The 15433-nt window shown below is 44.5% G+C and overlaps 4 protein-coding genes across 4 annotated transcripts; 2 read left to right on the top strand and 2 right to left on the bottom strand.

The window, feature by feature from the left end:
- Positions 1-152: 152 nt before the first annotated feature.
- Positions 153-4447, bottom strand: LOC115625578 (zinc finger protein Xfin). Its single transcript, XM_030520678.1, has 5 exons — positions 4299-4447; positions 3915-4231; positions 3765-3848; positions 1785-3708; positions 153-1710 (listed from the first exon to the last, which is right to left on the bottom strand). Exons 1-5 carry the CDS (start codon positions 4425-4427, stop codon positions 277-279), a joined length of 3888 nt encoding a protein of 1295 aa, XP_030376538.1. The 5' UTR covers positions 4428-4447; the 3' UTR covers positions 153-276.
- Positions 4448-4636: 189 nt separating this feature from the next.
- Positions 4637-7336, top strand: LOC115625226 (zinc finger protein 26-like). The gene is made up of 4 exons (XM_030520209.1): positions 4637-4826; positions 4889-5187; positions 5241-6579; positions 6642-7336. Exons 1-4 carry the CDS (start codon positions 4698-4700, stop codon positions 7167-7169), a joined length of 2295 nt encoding a protein of 764 aa, XP_030376069.1. The 5' UTR covers positions 4637-4697; the 3' UTR covers positions 7170-7336.
- Positions 7337-8134: 798 nt separating this feature from the next.
- LOC115625055 (major heat shock 70 kDa protein Ab) lies at positions 8135-10470 on the bottom strand. The gene has a single exon (XM_030519917.1). It carries the CDS (start codon positions 10278-10280, stop codon positions 8358-8360), a length of 1923 nt encoding a protein of 640 aa, XP_030375777.1. The 5' UTR covers positions 10281-10470; the 3' UTR covers positions 8135-8357.
- A 2571-nt stretch (positions 10471-13041) lies between these two features.
- LOC115625049 (major heat shock 70 kDa protein Ab) lies at positions 13042-15433 on the top strand. The gene has a single exon (XM_030519901.1). It carries the CDS (start codon positions 13340-13342, stop codon positions 15260-15262), a length of 1923 nt encoding a protein of 640 aa, XP_030375761.1. The 5' UTR covers positions 13042-13339; the 3' UTR covers positions 15263-15433.

The raw sequence follows: 15433 nt of genomic DNA, 5'->3' as shown, positions 1-15433 counted from the left end.
GGAATATTTCAAATAAAGGCTGATTTTAAAAAGAAATCCATGGGTACCGTTTTCGGTGTCATCTTTTCCGACCGATATTACTTGTGGTGTACCTTTTGAAATATGTAAATGGCTCTAGCTTCTTATAATAGCTGAAGCATACAACTCTCATATTCGTCGTTTCCAATCAATCAACATTATATTCTTAGAACATAATTAGGATATTCGATTAATAATAATAAGTGTGGAGCAATTCTTGGGTGCTCAGCTCGATAGACCCAATTGGTCTATTCTATTTCACTCGGCTACATATTCCGCTAACATCGCGTGGCCGCCCTTTGGCTCCTCTGCAGTGTCTTCTTCAGCAGCTTCGTAGTGGCCTTGCTGCATCCGATGGTTCTTCAGCGCCGTGCCCTGTATGAAACGTTCACCGCAGATGCCGCAAGGATAGGGACGCTCCCCGGTGTGCCGTCTTATGTGGAGTGTGAGGTCGTTTGACTGCGTAAAGCTCTTCTCGCAATAGCTGCATTTGTATGGACGTTCGCCGTTATGTATTCGCATGTGTTGGCGAAGTTTATAGGAGCGTGAAAAGCCTTTTTGACACACCGTGCAGACATGCGGACGTTCGCCCGTATGCTTTCGCCGATGGCACTGCAAGTCGGAAGAGCGCGGAAAAGCCATTTCACAGTATTCGCATTTGAATGGCTTTTCGCCTGTGTGGCGACGCATGTGTATGATAAGATTCGATGACGAACTAACAGCTTTGCCGCAGAAAGCACAGAGGAAACGTTTGGGCTGGTTTTGATGTTTGTCTACCAGCAGAGCGGCCTTCGATGTTGATGGTAAGCTCTGCGTGTGCATCTTTTTAATGTGTGCTGTCAGTCGATCCTTGCGATTGTATTTGCATGGGCAGTTACTGCACTGGAAGATTCTACCCTGATCGATGACTTCTCTGGCTATCGTTTTCTGTTCCAATGGCATAGTGGACGACTCTGTTTCCCCGCTGTGCTGCAGTTGCATGTGCAACAACAAGTTCGTCTCCCACATAAATTTGTAGTCGCATTTGCTGCACTTCAGCTGTTTCTCTGTATTCTCACACTGTACACGTTTGTGATGCTCGAGAAGCGCGGGTGAAACGCTCTTGAAGATGCAGTGCGGGCAGCCGTCGGTAATACGCTCCAGGGGATGCATAGCTTGTTGATGCTGATAGAGCTCATACTTGCGTCGGACACGGAGCTTACAGATGGAGCAGGTATAATGTGGTGGAGCATTCGGCGCCTTGCTATCCTCATCCGTTTCAGAATCATCCAAATGCAGCTCGTAGCCAAGTTCATTGGTAATGGAATAGTTCTGCAGCGATCCATAATCAAAATGCGTGCCCGCTGGTGTGTTTTGAAGATGGGCCCGCAGTTCAGCAATGCTGCTGAAACTACAATCGCACACCTTGCAGAGAATACACTTTTGGCCATTAGCATGGCGATTGACATTGACTAGAGCTTCGGCATATGGAAGTTGGGCCGCATTGATGCCATGCCGCTCGATGTGCTGAAGTAAGTTTGCAAGCCGATAGAAGCGACGGGCACACCAACGACAACGATAAATGTTCGCATCCTTCCCATGCATAAGAACGTGCCTGGTGAGATCTTTTTGCATGCTAAAGCTGCGCTTGCAATCTGCACAATTGTAGTTCGAGGCAGCGACCTTGCTGGTGGTGTTTTCAGTGTTTTCTGCCTGCAGCATTGAATTAAGTGCAGATGAATTAAGTAGGGATCTTTATATGGGTGTTAAAACTGTGGCCATCTCACCTGCTTTGGCGCCACTGCATCCTCTTTAACGTGCACCTCTTGATGGGCCACATTCGTGTGCAACCTGAGGTTTCCCTTCCACCGAAAGCGAAGCGGGCATTTCTTGCATAAAAAACGCTTTTGTGTATTGCGACATAGCGTACGATAATGATGCTCCAACAGCTTCGCATCCACAAACCTAGCATTGCAGTGTGGGCAGACATTACTCGCTTCCTGCCATTCGTGGAATTCCAGCTGATGGGCATAAATTTCGTGCTTTCGTGGCAGGGCCGCTCGGCAAAGTTCACATACATAACGAGCCTGCTTGAATGAATCACCGACAACTAGTTCTCCCTCCGAGTCACTGTCTGTTTCGCTGCTGTCCAAGCTGAGCTCGTTACCAGCTTCATTGGTGATCGAATAGAAGCGTTCCAGCTCCACGCTTTGGGCTACATCTTTCATAATGCGCTCGACCAATTCCTGTTTTAACAATGGAAGCGCAAGCTCTGGATAAAGTTGACATGAAATACTGGCAATCGCTGCTGGTGTGCTACGCTCATCTTGAAGGTTGACGACATATTGATGGGTCCGCAAATGTGTGCGTAAATCAGAAATTTTTGTGTGTTTTGTTAGACAAATCATGCACTGAATTTGCTTGCAACCATTGGGATATGCTAGTTGTGTTAGCACCACTGGCATTCGATCAACAGCCTCACGCTTCACCAAGGCTGCAGAATTTGTATCTGTTGTGGCTGCCAGTTCCTCGTTGTGTACACGCATATGTGATTTCAATCCATCCTTGCGATGAAATTTTCGATCGCAGTATGCACATTCAAACTGATCTCTGTTTGGCTGATGCATGCGCATGTGACGATTCAGATCCTTGCGCCACATAAACACCTTTTCACAATCGGAGCACTGTAGCTTTACGGAGCCAGAAGATTTAGGTCTACCTCTACCTCTGCGAGTGGCAACAGGTTCCGAGGCTATTGGCTCCGAATCTGTCGGAGATCCCGCTGTTTCTCTTTTGAAATGCCCCAACTCATCATGATCAGCAGATTTATGATGGGTGCAAGCATGTCTAACGAGATTCTGTTGCCACATAAACTTTCCCGGGCAATGGGAACAGACCAAACGTTTTAACGCATTGTTGCACTGGCTCTTCATGTGCTGCTTTAAAAGTTTGCTGCAGACAAAGCCAATGTGACAGACACTACAACTTTGCGGTGGCGCCGATCTCTCCTGGCTGTGTTCCTCCAAAGTGTGACGTATAAGACGATGTTTTCGTGTATACGGCAAATTGCATGGCTCACAATAGTATTTGCTGTTATCATCATCAACAGAAGGCTCTTCATCCGAGTCGCTAAGGCACAGCTCGTACCCATGTGCGTTTACCACTGCATAGTATTTTTCCATATTCTGTGATGCAATGTCTGAGCATATCTGATGTTTGATCTCATGCATCTCCATCTGATTGTAATGCACCTGGACTATATCGCTGTTCATTGTTAGGTTATCTAGCGTTTCGATGTTGGCATGCAGGGACAAATGCTGTCGCAGTTCAAGCACTCGCTGGCACTTTAAGCCACAGAGCTTACATTCCACAAGTTTTAGTCTGCCCGAACTGTAGAGTCGCTCCGCAAACCGCCATTCATTGTTAAGCGTTACAGCCTGGCTTTTGGCATCCCTTTTTTTATGAGAGCGCAAATGAAATGTGTACTTGTCCTTGCGCAGAAAACCTTTGCCACACATCTCACACACGTATGAGGCTTGCTCAAAGTGAACACGCGCATGACGCTGCATATCGCGGAACCAGGAAAATGTCTTGCCACACACATCACAAGCATGTCTGCCACTCTCGTTTAGGGATTCTGTTCTATCATAGAGTGCTGGACGCCCACGTCGACGTTTAATGGGCGACTCCTCCTCATTTATTTGCGTTTTACTGAATGAGACAATAATTTATACGATTTTGGCAATAATATTGTTCGGCAAACTTACGCTTCGTTCTGCTCTTTTATTCCTTCTCTATTTCTGTTTTTACGCAAGCTACGCCGAGTGCCCAAGGGCTTGTGGTCGTCATAACTAAAGTCACATTTAAAAAAGAAAAACATTAAATTCGGTACTACCTTGCGTGTTCCAAATACCCACTCGTCTTCGTGTACTGCATCTTCCATATTGTTGTCTTCCTTCTCCGGTTTTTTCTCAGAGCTGGTCACGTTTATATCCGTGCTGCTGCTACCGTTTTCAGGCAGATAGCGCTCCTCACCAATGTCAATTTCAGTTTTTATGTTCACCTGAATTGGTATGTCTATGGGCGTCTCGTCCAGTGAGCTTGCGCGCAGTTTTGACAGCAGCTGTTCGTGCGCCTGTTGCGCATCCAATACAAATACATAGGCACTTATCAAGCGTTGGTGGCACTCGCTACAAATAGATTGTGGCATATCTTCCGCGTGTTCAAAACATAGCTTAAAGTTAGAACAGCGAATGTAATATCACACTGCAAGTCATCTGTAAATATTGTACTGCGCTTACGTCTAGTTTTGTCAACTCTCGCAACACCTCCAACAAACTCTTATTTGCACATTTCTCGGAATGAGTTGAGAGTTCAACGAAATGGAAAGTCTGTCTCGCGCATGTTCTACAAATTTCGCCCACCGGCATTTTGGCGACATTTATTTGCCCAAAACAATAGCCCAAACGGTTCGTTATATTTACGTTATTTGTAGTAACAATGCAACTGCAAGCGGCGTGAAGATGGTTGATATCGATAAGTCGATATTTTATATTGTTGTCGAAAATAGTGTTGGAACAAGTGGCAGAAGCAATGTGAAACCATTGATTATGGTGAATGGCAAAAGTTATCCCCTTCTACCTCGACAGACGGCTGAAATTTTAAATATACATATGTACATATTTAAATTGGACTAAACAATGGTAAAACAATGCAGGACCTGCAACAGCAGGGATATCTCGACCTATTTCAATACGCTCGATGCCGTAAGCAAGGAATATGATGGCAAAACATATGCTCAGCTTCTTGCGGAGTTGACAAGTCTTCATGTACAGGCTAATAAAATAATTTTCTTTAATTTAGTAACTAATAGTTTGTTAAAACTTTTTAGGATTCAACAATACTACCGCGATGGATATGTCGCAGCTGCACTCAAAGGCTTATTGGTGCCTATGATTTTGTTCTTCAAGCTCAAGAAGCAAATGAACATTTTATAAACCATATGAAATTGGAGACAGCATCCGAAGATGAGAAATGTTTAGACGAGCAGCCGGTTATCTTGTGTAGCGTTACTGGTAGAGGAAAGCCATTATTGGCTGGGAAACAAATTCAGCAAACAACAACTATAGATCCCTTAGTATATCAGGAGGAGGAGCACTTAAGCGACAGTACCAATTATGAGCATAAACTGTAAGTTGGTCGCAAATATTTGTATATTTAAGCACTCATTAAAATTAAAACAGCGAACCGGACGATGAGCCCCAAATGCGAAGGGCCGGAGGCAAGTACAATTGCAAGTTATGTACAATGTCTTTTAAATACTTGCATAGTCTTAGACGTCACGAGCAAGGAACGCACAATGGGAGACCCAAGCGTCGGAACAAACGAAAGGAAAATCGCCGCCTGATTGACTTTGATTTGAATTGCTGTAAATCAAATGGTTGCAAAACAATAGAATGTATGATTTGCTTGCAAAGGTTTGGTAAGGTTTCCCAACTACGAGCACACTTGGAAGCACACCCCACAGATATTTCATTTGAGGCGCATGGTCAGCCTATTGCACGCATTGCCGAGAGCTTTTATAGAAAAGCAGAGGAGACTACTGCAGATGACCTAAAGCAGCACATATTCGATGATCTTGGAGCCGGTATTTATTCTCCCTACTACTCCATTACCAATGACGTTGGTTATGAGATGAGCTTGGATAGTTCCGACACAGACGGCGATAATGACGAGAAAAGCTACGCTTGTGAATTGTGTGAATCAGGTACCTGGCCGCGTAAATTTATGGTTAATGAACATCATTTATTGAATCACTCTTGGCTGGAGGCAACAAACGTCTGTAAAAGATGTAATGCACGTTTTGTGAATGCCGATTTGTTGTTACATCACACGAAGACACTGTGTCGCAATACACAGAAACGCTTTCTATGCGACGAATGTCCCCAGCGCTTCTTCTGGCGTCACAATTATAGAATGCACTTGCAGAGTCATAAGGAAAACAATGACTTGGCGATAGAGTGCAAGGACGAGGTGTATCAGTGTGACAAATGTGATCGAAGCTTTGTGGCTAAAAATTCATTCACCAAGCATATGCGGGATCATGATAATGAATCCATAGTCTGTAATATATGTAAGCGTTCATTCAATCGTTTGGCCTTATTCCACAAACACTTGCTGCGCCACGGCATCGCCGTTCACGACTTGCCTTTGGCAGAGACATATCAAAAGGCTGGTGCGAAGTCATTCGGTCCGAAGAAAATTATTTGTAAGTTATGCGATTTGGAATTTGAAAGAGTAAAAGAGTTGCGCAGCCATATTTTAAGTGAACTTGAAGTACATGAGGAAGCCAAAAACAGTTACATGATAGCAACTGAAGTTGGCTTCGAGTTGCAGCTTGACGATACGGATAGCGATGATAGCGATTTTTCCACTGAGCATAAGTTAAATATATACAACTGCGACCTATGCCAATTACAATTTAGGCGGAAATATGAAATCAATGATCACCAAATGAGCATCCATGCATTTGATGAAATGCCATACTCCTGTGGTAAATGTATTTTTACCACCGTCAGCAAGGTCAGTAATAAATTAAAATTTACACTTTCATAGCACTTTTTACCCTTTCATTATTTTTTCAGAGCATATTGGAACATCATGTAGAAACGCAATGCCACAATGAGGGCAAGAAATTGGACTGTCCCCATTGTCATTTCAAGTTTCAATATCAGGAGAATCTTACCAAGCACATTCGCACACTTCATGTCCGCAAGCCATCGATGCTTGTAACGGAGTCTTCGAGTCCCCGACCATTCCAGTGTCCACAGTGCGACCGCACCTTTGCTGTTCATGGCTGTATGACAAGGCACATACGCAATGTGCATCATAGCGAGCAAGTGGCGATCAAAAAGAGCAAGTACCTTTGCTCACTTTGTGGCTTAGATGCACTAAGCCCTAGCAAACTGACTATTCATATGCGCCGGCATACTGGTGATAAGCCATTCAAATGCGATCTTTGCGATAAGGCCTATCCGGTTTACTTCGAACTCAAAGTCCACCGCCGTCAGCATACGGGTGAGCAGCCATTCCAATGTTCAGTTTGTGGCAAGGCTTTCGCACGGCAGGATAAATGGAAGCAACATGTGCTGACACATGGCATTAAAAACTAAATCCATTCCATAATAGAAATTAGATCGGAATTAATTGTTTAATTCATTGATTGATTGTACAATAGCTGTTTTTAGCACATGAGAGTCGATCGCCATTTGTAGAATACAATGTTTGCCGTCCTTTCTAAAATTATTTTGAAATAAAGAATGAAAGTATGAAACCGGTTCACACCCACTTCTTATCAAATACATGTATAATCTCCCGACAAGGACAATAAAATACTTAAGTTATAAAGTTTGCACGACAAAGAATTTAAAATATTGTAAATAAATCAAAAATGGATCCCTTCCCTACCACGTGCTTTTAAATTAATGGAATGTGCCTTCTTCCATTTGAATGTTATATCGAATTTATCGGTCTTCAGAATTTTAAACATTTTGTAGTTTAAAGAGGTAGCTTTATACACTTTATGTATTCGAGAATTTATTAAGTTGCCTTTTGGCACCATTTTAATTGCGAACGTTTGATCGAATCCCAAAACCTTGCTACTTGTTGCAAACATCAAAATTTGCAACTTTTGCAGCCAAAAGTACAGCCATTCAAGAAGTCATAAACTATTGAAATAGATTATTTGAAGTTATGAGCAACTGCTGTTGCAAGAACTGCTTTCCTTTACACAGCGAACACGTAAATATCCACGTATGTATGTGAGACCATTGAAAATGAAAGACTTAAATTGCATGCATATTCCGTCCCAACTGTATTCTGGTTTCAGAGGAATAGTATTAAACATACTTAACTCTTTACACACTAATTGATATTATAACTTAGTTTTATACTCGCCCCAGCACAACATTCGATGGCTTATTAATTTGCTATCATACCGTAAGTAAATGAGCGGCAAGTAGAGGATAAATGTTCGAAAAATGCATCTGGAAGATTTTGTTTTTTTTTTAAATCAATTTAAACTGATATTTCTATGCACTCTTTTGAGTGGCCGCGATCTTTAAGTTTTCTAGTAAAATACTTGTACATAAATAATTTATTTTATTGCAATTTATTTTCGCTAATTAAAGTAGTCACATTGATATGTTACAGTTTATTCAATTTGGTAAGTGCAAACCAATTTCACTAGAGCCTGTCCATTTCGAGATCTTACAGGCATTCAGTCTCACGCACATAAATAATTTATTATACAAAGATAATACTAAGACTAAAACTATGGAACGATGTGTTTGTGAATTCGCTTAGTCCACCTCTTCGACAGTGGGACCATTGTAGCTGGCTCCCCCGAAACCTCCCGACTGTTGACCGCAGTTGGCAGCGTTCGGCTGACCACCCGCCTGATGCATTTTGGTCATTATGGGCGAGCAATGCTGTGTCAGCTCCTTGAGCCTGTACTCGAACTCGTCCTTCTCGGCGGTGGTGTTCGTATCCAACCATTTTATGGTCTCGTTGCACTTCTCCAGCAACGAGGATTTGTCGCTCTCGCTGAGTTTGTCTGCACTGGCTTGTTCCGCAGCCTGCTTCACGCCAAAGACATAGCTTTCCAGACTGTTGCGTGCCGCTATGCGCTGGCGGTGTTTCTCATCCTCCTCGGCGTAGCGCTCGGCTTCGTTCACCATGCGGTCGATCTCCGCCTGCGACAGACGACCCTTGTCGTTCTTGATCGTGATGTTCTTCGCCTTGCCTGTACTCATCTCCTTGGCCGTCACATTCAGGATGCCGTTGGCGTCCATATCAAAGGTGACCTCGATTTGGGGCACGCCACGAGGCGCTGGCGGAATTCCGGAGAGGTCGAATGTGCCCAGTGCGTTGTTGTCGCGCGTCATGGCACGCTCGCCCTCGTACACCTGAATGGAGACACCAGGCTGGTTGTCCGCATACGTGGAGAAGGTCTTGGTCTGCTTGCAAGGTATGCGGCAGTTTCGTTCAATCAACTTCGTCATTACGCCACCGGCGGTTTCAATGCCCAAAGATAGTGGCGCCACGTCCACAAGCAGCACGTCCTGGATCTTGCCACTCTGGTCGCCGCTAAGAATGGCAGCCTGCACTGCGGCTCCGTAAGCCACAGCCTCGTCGGGGTTGATAGACAGGTTCAGACTCTTTCCGCAGAAGAATTGCTGCAAAAGGCTCTGAACCTTAGGAATGCGTGTGGAGCCACCGACCAGCACAATATCGTGAATTTGCTGCTTGTCCATCTTGGCGTCGTTCAGCGCTTTCTCCACTGGTGCCAGTGTCTGGCGGAAGAGGTCGGCGCACAACTCCTCGAAGCGGGCGCGGCTCACCTTCGTGTAAAAGTCCTGGCCCTCGAACAATGCATCTATTTCAATGGTAGCCTCAGTGCTGGACGAAAGCGTCCGCTTCGCACGCTCAGCTGCTGTTCGCAGACGTCGCAGTGCACGTGGATTGGAGCGCAGATCCTTCTTGTACTTGCGCTTGAACTCGTCCGCCAAATGGGTCACCAGGCGGTTGTCAAAGTCCTCGCCACCCAGATGAGTGTCGCCGGCAGTAGCTCGCACCTCAAATAGCGAGCCCTCGTCGATGGTCAGTATGGAGACATCGAAGGTGCCACCGCCAAGATCAAATATCAACACATTTCGCTCTCCCTTGAGGTTCTTATCGAGGCCGTAGGCGAGAGCTGCAGCCGTCGGTTCATTGATAATTCGCAGGACATTCAGGCCGGCAATGTGACCTGCATCTTTGGTGGCCTGGCGCTGGGAATCATTGAAGTAGGCGGGAACTGTGATAACGGCGTCTGTGATGGTCTGTCCCAGATACGCCTCTGCTGTCTCCTTCATCTTCGTGAGTACCATGGAGCTGATCTCTTCCGGTGCAAACCTTTTCTGTTCGCCCTTAAACTCGACACCAATCTTCGGCTTTCCACCTTCGCTGATTACCTTAAATGGCCAGTGCTTGATGTCCTCCACAATTTTGGGATCGTCATATTTGCGACCAATCAATCGCTTCGCATCGAAAACTGTGTTCTTTGGATTCATTGCCACCTGGTTCTTGGCCGCGTCGCCGATGAGGCGCTCAGAGTCTGTGAATGCCACATAGCTGGGCGTAGTGCGGTTGCCTTGGTCGTTGGCAATAATCTCCACCTTTCCGTGCTGGTAAACACCCACGCAGGAGTACGTGGTGCCCAAGTCAATACCAATAGCAGGCATTTTGGTTTTCCTTGCTTCTTTACTTTACTTTTCTTCAAACACTTAAACGAAACTTGTTGCTAAAGTTCAATTCTTTTTCAACGTTGTACTTTTTAGCTTTATTTTATTTAATTATTTCACTTGTGGATGTAAACGCTTTGGTTTAAATATTTTTTTCGCTTGGTTGCCTTCTTGTTGCTTAGCTTTCGCTTCACGATGTGTTTGCTTTGATTGCTTGATTTCAATTGTGCCGAAGAGAAATTCAGTGGCCCTATTTATACTCGGGCGGTCTATAGTGGAAATTTCGAGACCCGCTCTTCGAGAAGCTTCTCGATTATCCGGAATATCTGTGCGCGCGCGAGCGGGATGACTATAGGTTCCTTTTTTGGTGGCGAGTGAGAAGGTAATTTTAAGAGAGGGAGAATGCTTGCATTTGTATGTATGAATGCACATATGTATGTACATAAGTAGACATCTGCCGAACCATAGATATATAAATAAAATCGAATTATATGTACATATGTTTATGCATGTATGATTCTTTTTACGTATTGATAGTAGTAGTAATTACTTTAGTACGTATGTACATACGTAGTAGATTTTTGATATGAATATTGTCCCTTTTAGAATGAAATTATTTTAGCTGAAATATTTAATGCACTATCATATCTATACTAATATTATAAAGAGGAAAGATTTAATTGTTTGTTTGTTTGTTTGAATTGAAAAGGCTCCGAATTTACTGGACCGATTTAATATATATTTGGAAGAATGGAATCCTTACTAAAATGCCAATAATGTAACCAAAGGTGTAAACAAATTGCTTTAAAAAACTCCTAAATAGCATGCTGTTAGTTCATAATCATCATCGAAACATTGTCACTTTAAATATTAAGGCAATATTATTCATAAGCCCCCAGCCAAATAAAAAACAAGTAAAAAAGCTAAAGTCGGGTGTCCCGACTTTGAAATACTCTGTACATATGTTTACAATAAGTATAGAAAATAAAAAAAATTAAAAAAATAAAAAAAAATTCAATGATCGATTTTACCTTTCTCGGTGTTCGAACTCAAGGGTGTATAATTGCACATTTACATAGCAATTGCGTCTGTGTAAGTGTATGTATGCCTAAGCGCATCTATTCGTGTCTGTGTAAGCATTTTCGCAGTCAACCAAACAGCAACATCAACAACAGCCGCGGGCAGCGCTTGAGCAGCGCTGCAGCAGCAAATATATTTATGGCTATAACTTCTTGGTAAATCGGTCTATCATAGTGAAACTTGGCATACGGACACATAATTACTAACTGGGGGTATTTGCAATTTTAGTTCGAAATTCCAAGAATTACGGGAGTTAGAGAAAATCGCATTTGCGGGGGAGAGGGGGGAGGGAGGGAAATTCCAAAATATACATTTTCTGCGTATTCACACAAGGCACCTTGGACTAAAATTTGGTGTTTCTAGGTCTTATGGTCTCCGAGATATATGCGATTATACGAATGGGAAATCAGGAAAACCACCATAGGGGGAAGTGGGGGGGGGGGGGGGAATCAAAAAAATAAAGCAAACTCGTATAGAATACACACATAAAGCATCTTTGTGCAAAATTTGGTGTCTCTATCTCTTATAGTCTCTGAGATCCAGGTGTTCATACGGACGGACAGACAGACAGACAGGCCTAGATCGACTCGTCTCGTCATGCTGATCAATAATATATACTTTGTGGGGTCTGCCACGCCTCCTTCTGCCTGTTACATTTTTCAGCTCCCGCAAACCTAATATACTCTTGTACATTTCATGTACAGAGTATAACAAGTAAAAAAGCTAAAGTCGGGTGTCCCGACTTTGAAATATTCTGTACATATGTTTAGAAAAATTATAGAAATGAAAAAAATTAAGAGAATTAAAAAAAAAAGTTTTGGTCGATTTTACCTCTTTTGGTATTCAAACTCACGTAAAGGGTGGTACAATTGCACATTTACATAGCAATTGCGTCTATGTGAGTGTATGTACATATGTTTATGCGCGTCTATTCGTGTCTGTATAAGCAACAGCTGGGGACAGCGCTTGAGCAGCAAATATATTTATGGCTATAACTTCTTGTTAAATCAGTCTATCATAGTGAAACTTCTCATACGGACACATAATCACTAATTGGGGATATTTGCAATTTGAGTTCGAAATTCCAAGAATTAAGGGAGTTACGAGGGGGAGGGAGAGAAATTCCAAAATAAACATTTTCTGCGTGTTCACAAAATCATCTGGGACTAAAATTTGGTGTCCCTAGTTCTTATAGTCTCCGAGATTATACGAATGGAAAATCGGGAAAACCCCCATAGGGGGAAGTGGGGGGAAAATCAAAAACACTTTGTGCAAAATTTGGTGTCTCTACTCTTATAGTCTCTGACATCCAGGTGTTCATACGGACAGGCAGACAGGGCTATATACTTTGTGGGGTCTACCACGCCTCCTCCTGCCTGTTACTCAAGTACAGAGTATACAAATATTTTTACTAAGAAGAGTTTAAATATCTTCAACAGGCTGAGCTCACTGTATTTGTTATGGTAGGTCGAAGATTTTGTTGATATTCAAGCAACAACAACAAAGTAGCGAATGATTCTAGAAATTTCTTTACACTTATTTGATTTCTGTGCTAGTTTGTTAAAACAAGCATTCTCCCTCTCTTAAAATTACCTTCTCACTCGCCACCACAAAAGGAACCTATAGTCATCCCGCTCGCACGCGCACAGATATTCCGGATAATCGAGTAGCTTCTCGAAGAGCGGGTCTCGAAATTTCCACTATAGACCGCCCGAGTATAAATAGGGCCACTGAATTTCTCTTCGGCACAATTGAAATCAAGCAATCAAAGCAAACACATCGTGAAGCGAAAGCTAAGCAAGAAGAAGGCAACCAAGCGAAAAAAAATATTTAAACCAAAGCGTTTACATCCACAAGTGAAATAATTAAATAAAATAAAGCTAAAAAGTACAACGTTGAAAAAGAATTGAACTTCAGCAACACAAAGTTTCGTTTAACTGTTTGAAGAAAAGTAAAGTAAAGAAGCAAGGAAAACCAAAATGCCTGCTATTGGTATTGACTTGGGCACCACGTACTCCTGCGTGGGTGTTTACCAGCACGGAAAGGTGGAGATTATTGCCAACGACCAAGGCAACCGCACTACGCCCAGCTATGTGGCATTCACAGACTCTGAGCGCCTCATCGGCGACGCGGCCAAGAACCAGGTGGCAATGAATCCAAAGAACACAGTTTTCGATGCGAAGCGATTGATTGGCCGCAAATATGACGACCCCAAAATTGTGGAGGACATCAAGCACTGGCCATTTAAGGTAATCAGCGAAGGTGGAAAGCCGAAGATTGGTGTCGAGTTTAAGGGCGAACAGAAAAGGTTTGCACCGGAAGAGATCAGCTCCATGGTACTCACGAAGATGAAGGAGACAGCAGAGGCGTATCTGGGACAGACCATCACAGACGCCGTTATCACAGTTCCCGCCTACTTCAATGATTCCCAGCGCCAGGCCACCAAAGATGCAGGCCACATTGCCGGCCTGAATGTCCTGCGAATTATCAATGAACCGACGGCTGCAGCTCTCGCCTACGGCCTCGATAAGAACCTCAAGGGAGAGCGAAATGTGTTGATATTTGATCTTGGCGGTGGCACCTTCGATGTCTCCATACTAACCATCGACGAGGGCTCGCTATTTGAGGTGCGAGCTACTGCCGGCGACACTCATCTGGGTGGCGAAGACTTTGACAACCGCCTGGTGACCCATTTGGCCGACGAGTTCAAGCGCAAGTACAAGAAGGATCTGCGCTCCAATCCACGTGCACTGCGACGTCTGCGAACAGCAGCTGAGCGTGCGAAGCGGACGCTTTCGTCCAGCACTGAGGCTACCATTGAAATAGATGCATTGTTCGAGGGCCAGGACTTTTACACGAAGGTGAGCCGCGCCCGCTTCGAGGAGTTGTGCGCCGACCTCTTCCGCCAGACACTGGCACCAGTGGAGAAAGCGCTGAACGACGCCAAGATGGACAAGCAGCAAATTCACGATATTGTGCTGGTCGGTGGCTCCACACGCATTCCTAAGGTTCAGAGCCTTTTGCAGCAATTCTTCTGCGGAAAGAGTCTGAACCTGTCTATCAACCCCGACGAGGCTGTGGCTTACGGAGCCGCAGTGCAGGCTGCCATTCTTAGCGGCGACCAGAGTGGCAAGATCCAGGACGTGCTGCTTGTGGACGTGGCGCCACTATCTTTGGGCATTGAAACCGCCGGTGGCGTAATGACGAAGTTGATTGAACGAAACTGCCGCATACCTTGCAAGCAGACCAAGACCTTCTCCACGTATGCGGACAACCAGCCTGGTGTCTCCATTCAGGTGTACGAGGGCGAGCGTGCCATGACGCGCGACAACAACGCACTGGGCACATTCGACCTCTCCGGAATTCCGCCAGCGCCTCGTGGCGTGCCCCAAATCGAGGTCACCTTTGATATGGACGCCAACGGCATCCTGAATGTGACGGCCAAGGAGATGAGTACAGGCAAGGCGAAGAACATCACGATCAAGAACGACAAGGGTCGTCTGTCGCAGGCGGAGATCGACCGCATGGTGAACGAAGCCGAGCGCTACGCCGAGGAGGATGAGAAACACCGCCAGCGCATAGCGGCACGCAACAGTCTGGAAAGCTATGTCTTTGGCGTGAAGCAGGCTGCGGAACAAGCCAGTGCAGACAAACTCAGCGAGAGCGACAAATCCTCGTTGCTGGAGAAGTGCAACGAGACCATAAAATGGTTGGATACGAACACCACCGCCGAGAAGGACGAGTTCGAGTACAGGCTCAAGGAGCTGACACAGCATTGCTCGCCCATAATGACCAAAATGCATCAGGCGGGTGGTCAGCCGAACGCTGCCAACTGCGGTCAACAGTCGGGAGGTTTCGGGGGAGCCAGCTACAATGGTCCTACTGTGGAGGAGGTGGACTAAGCGAGCTGTCATACAGTTCTAGGGGCGGGGGGTTAGCTTTCAAGTATAGTCGTAGCACATAAAATTAAGTATTACAATTTATTTATGTATTTTACGTTGAGACTGATTAAGATGTTTGTTTCGCCAAACTAAATTTATAATTTAATGGAAACGTATCTAAAAACGAAATTG

This window comes from Scaptodrosophila lebanonensis, unplaced genomic scaffold (assembly GCF_003285725.1).
Source record: "Scaptodrosophila lebanonensis strain 11010-0011.00,11010-0021.00 unplaced genomic scaffold, SlebRS2 tig00000072-arrow-pilon, whole genome shotgun sequence".
In the NCBI taxonomy this organism is placed as follows: Eukaryota; Metazoa; Arthropoda; class Insecta; order Diptera; family Drosophilidae; genus Scaptodrosophila; species Scaptodrosophila lebanonensis.
The sequence above is the reverse complement of the archived record's forward strand: the minus strand, read 5'-3'. Positions and strand labels throughout refer to the sequence as shown.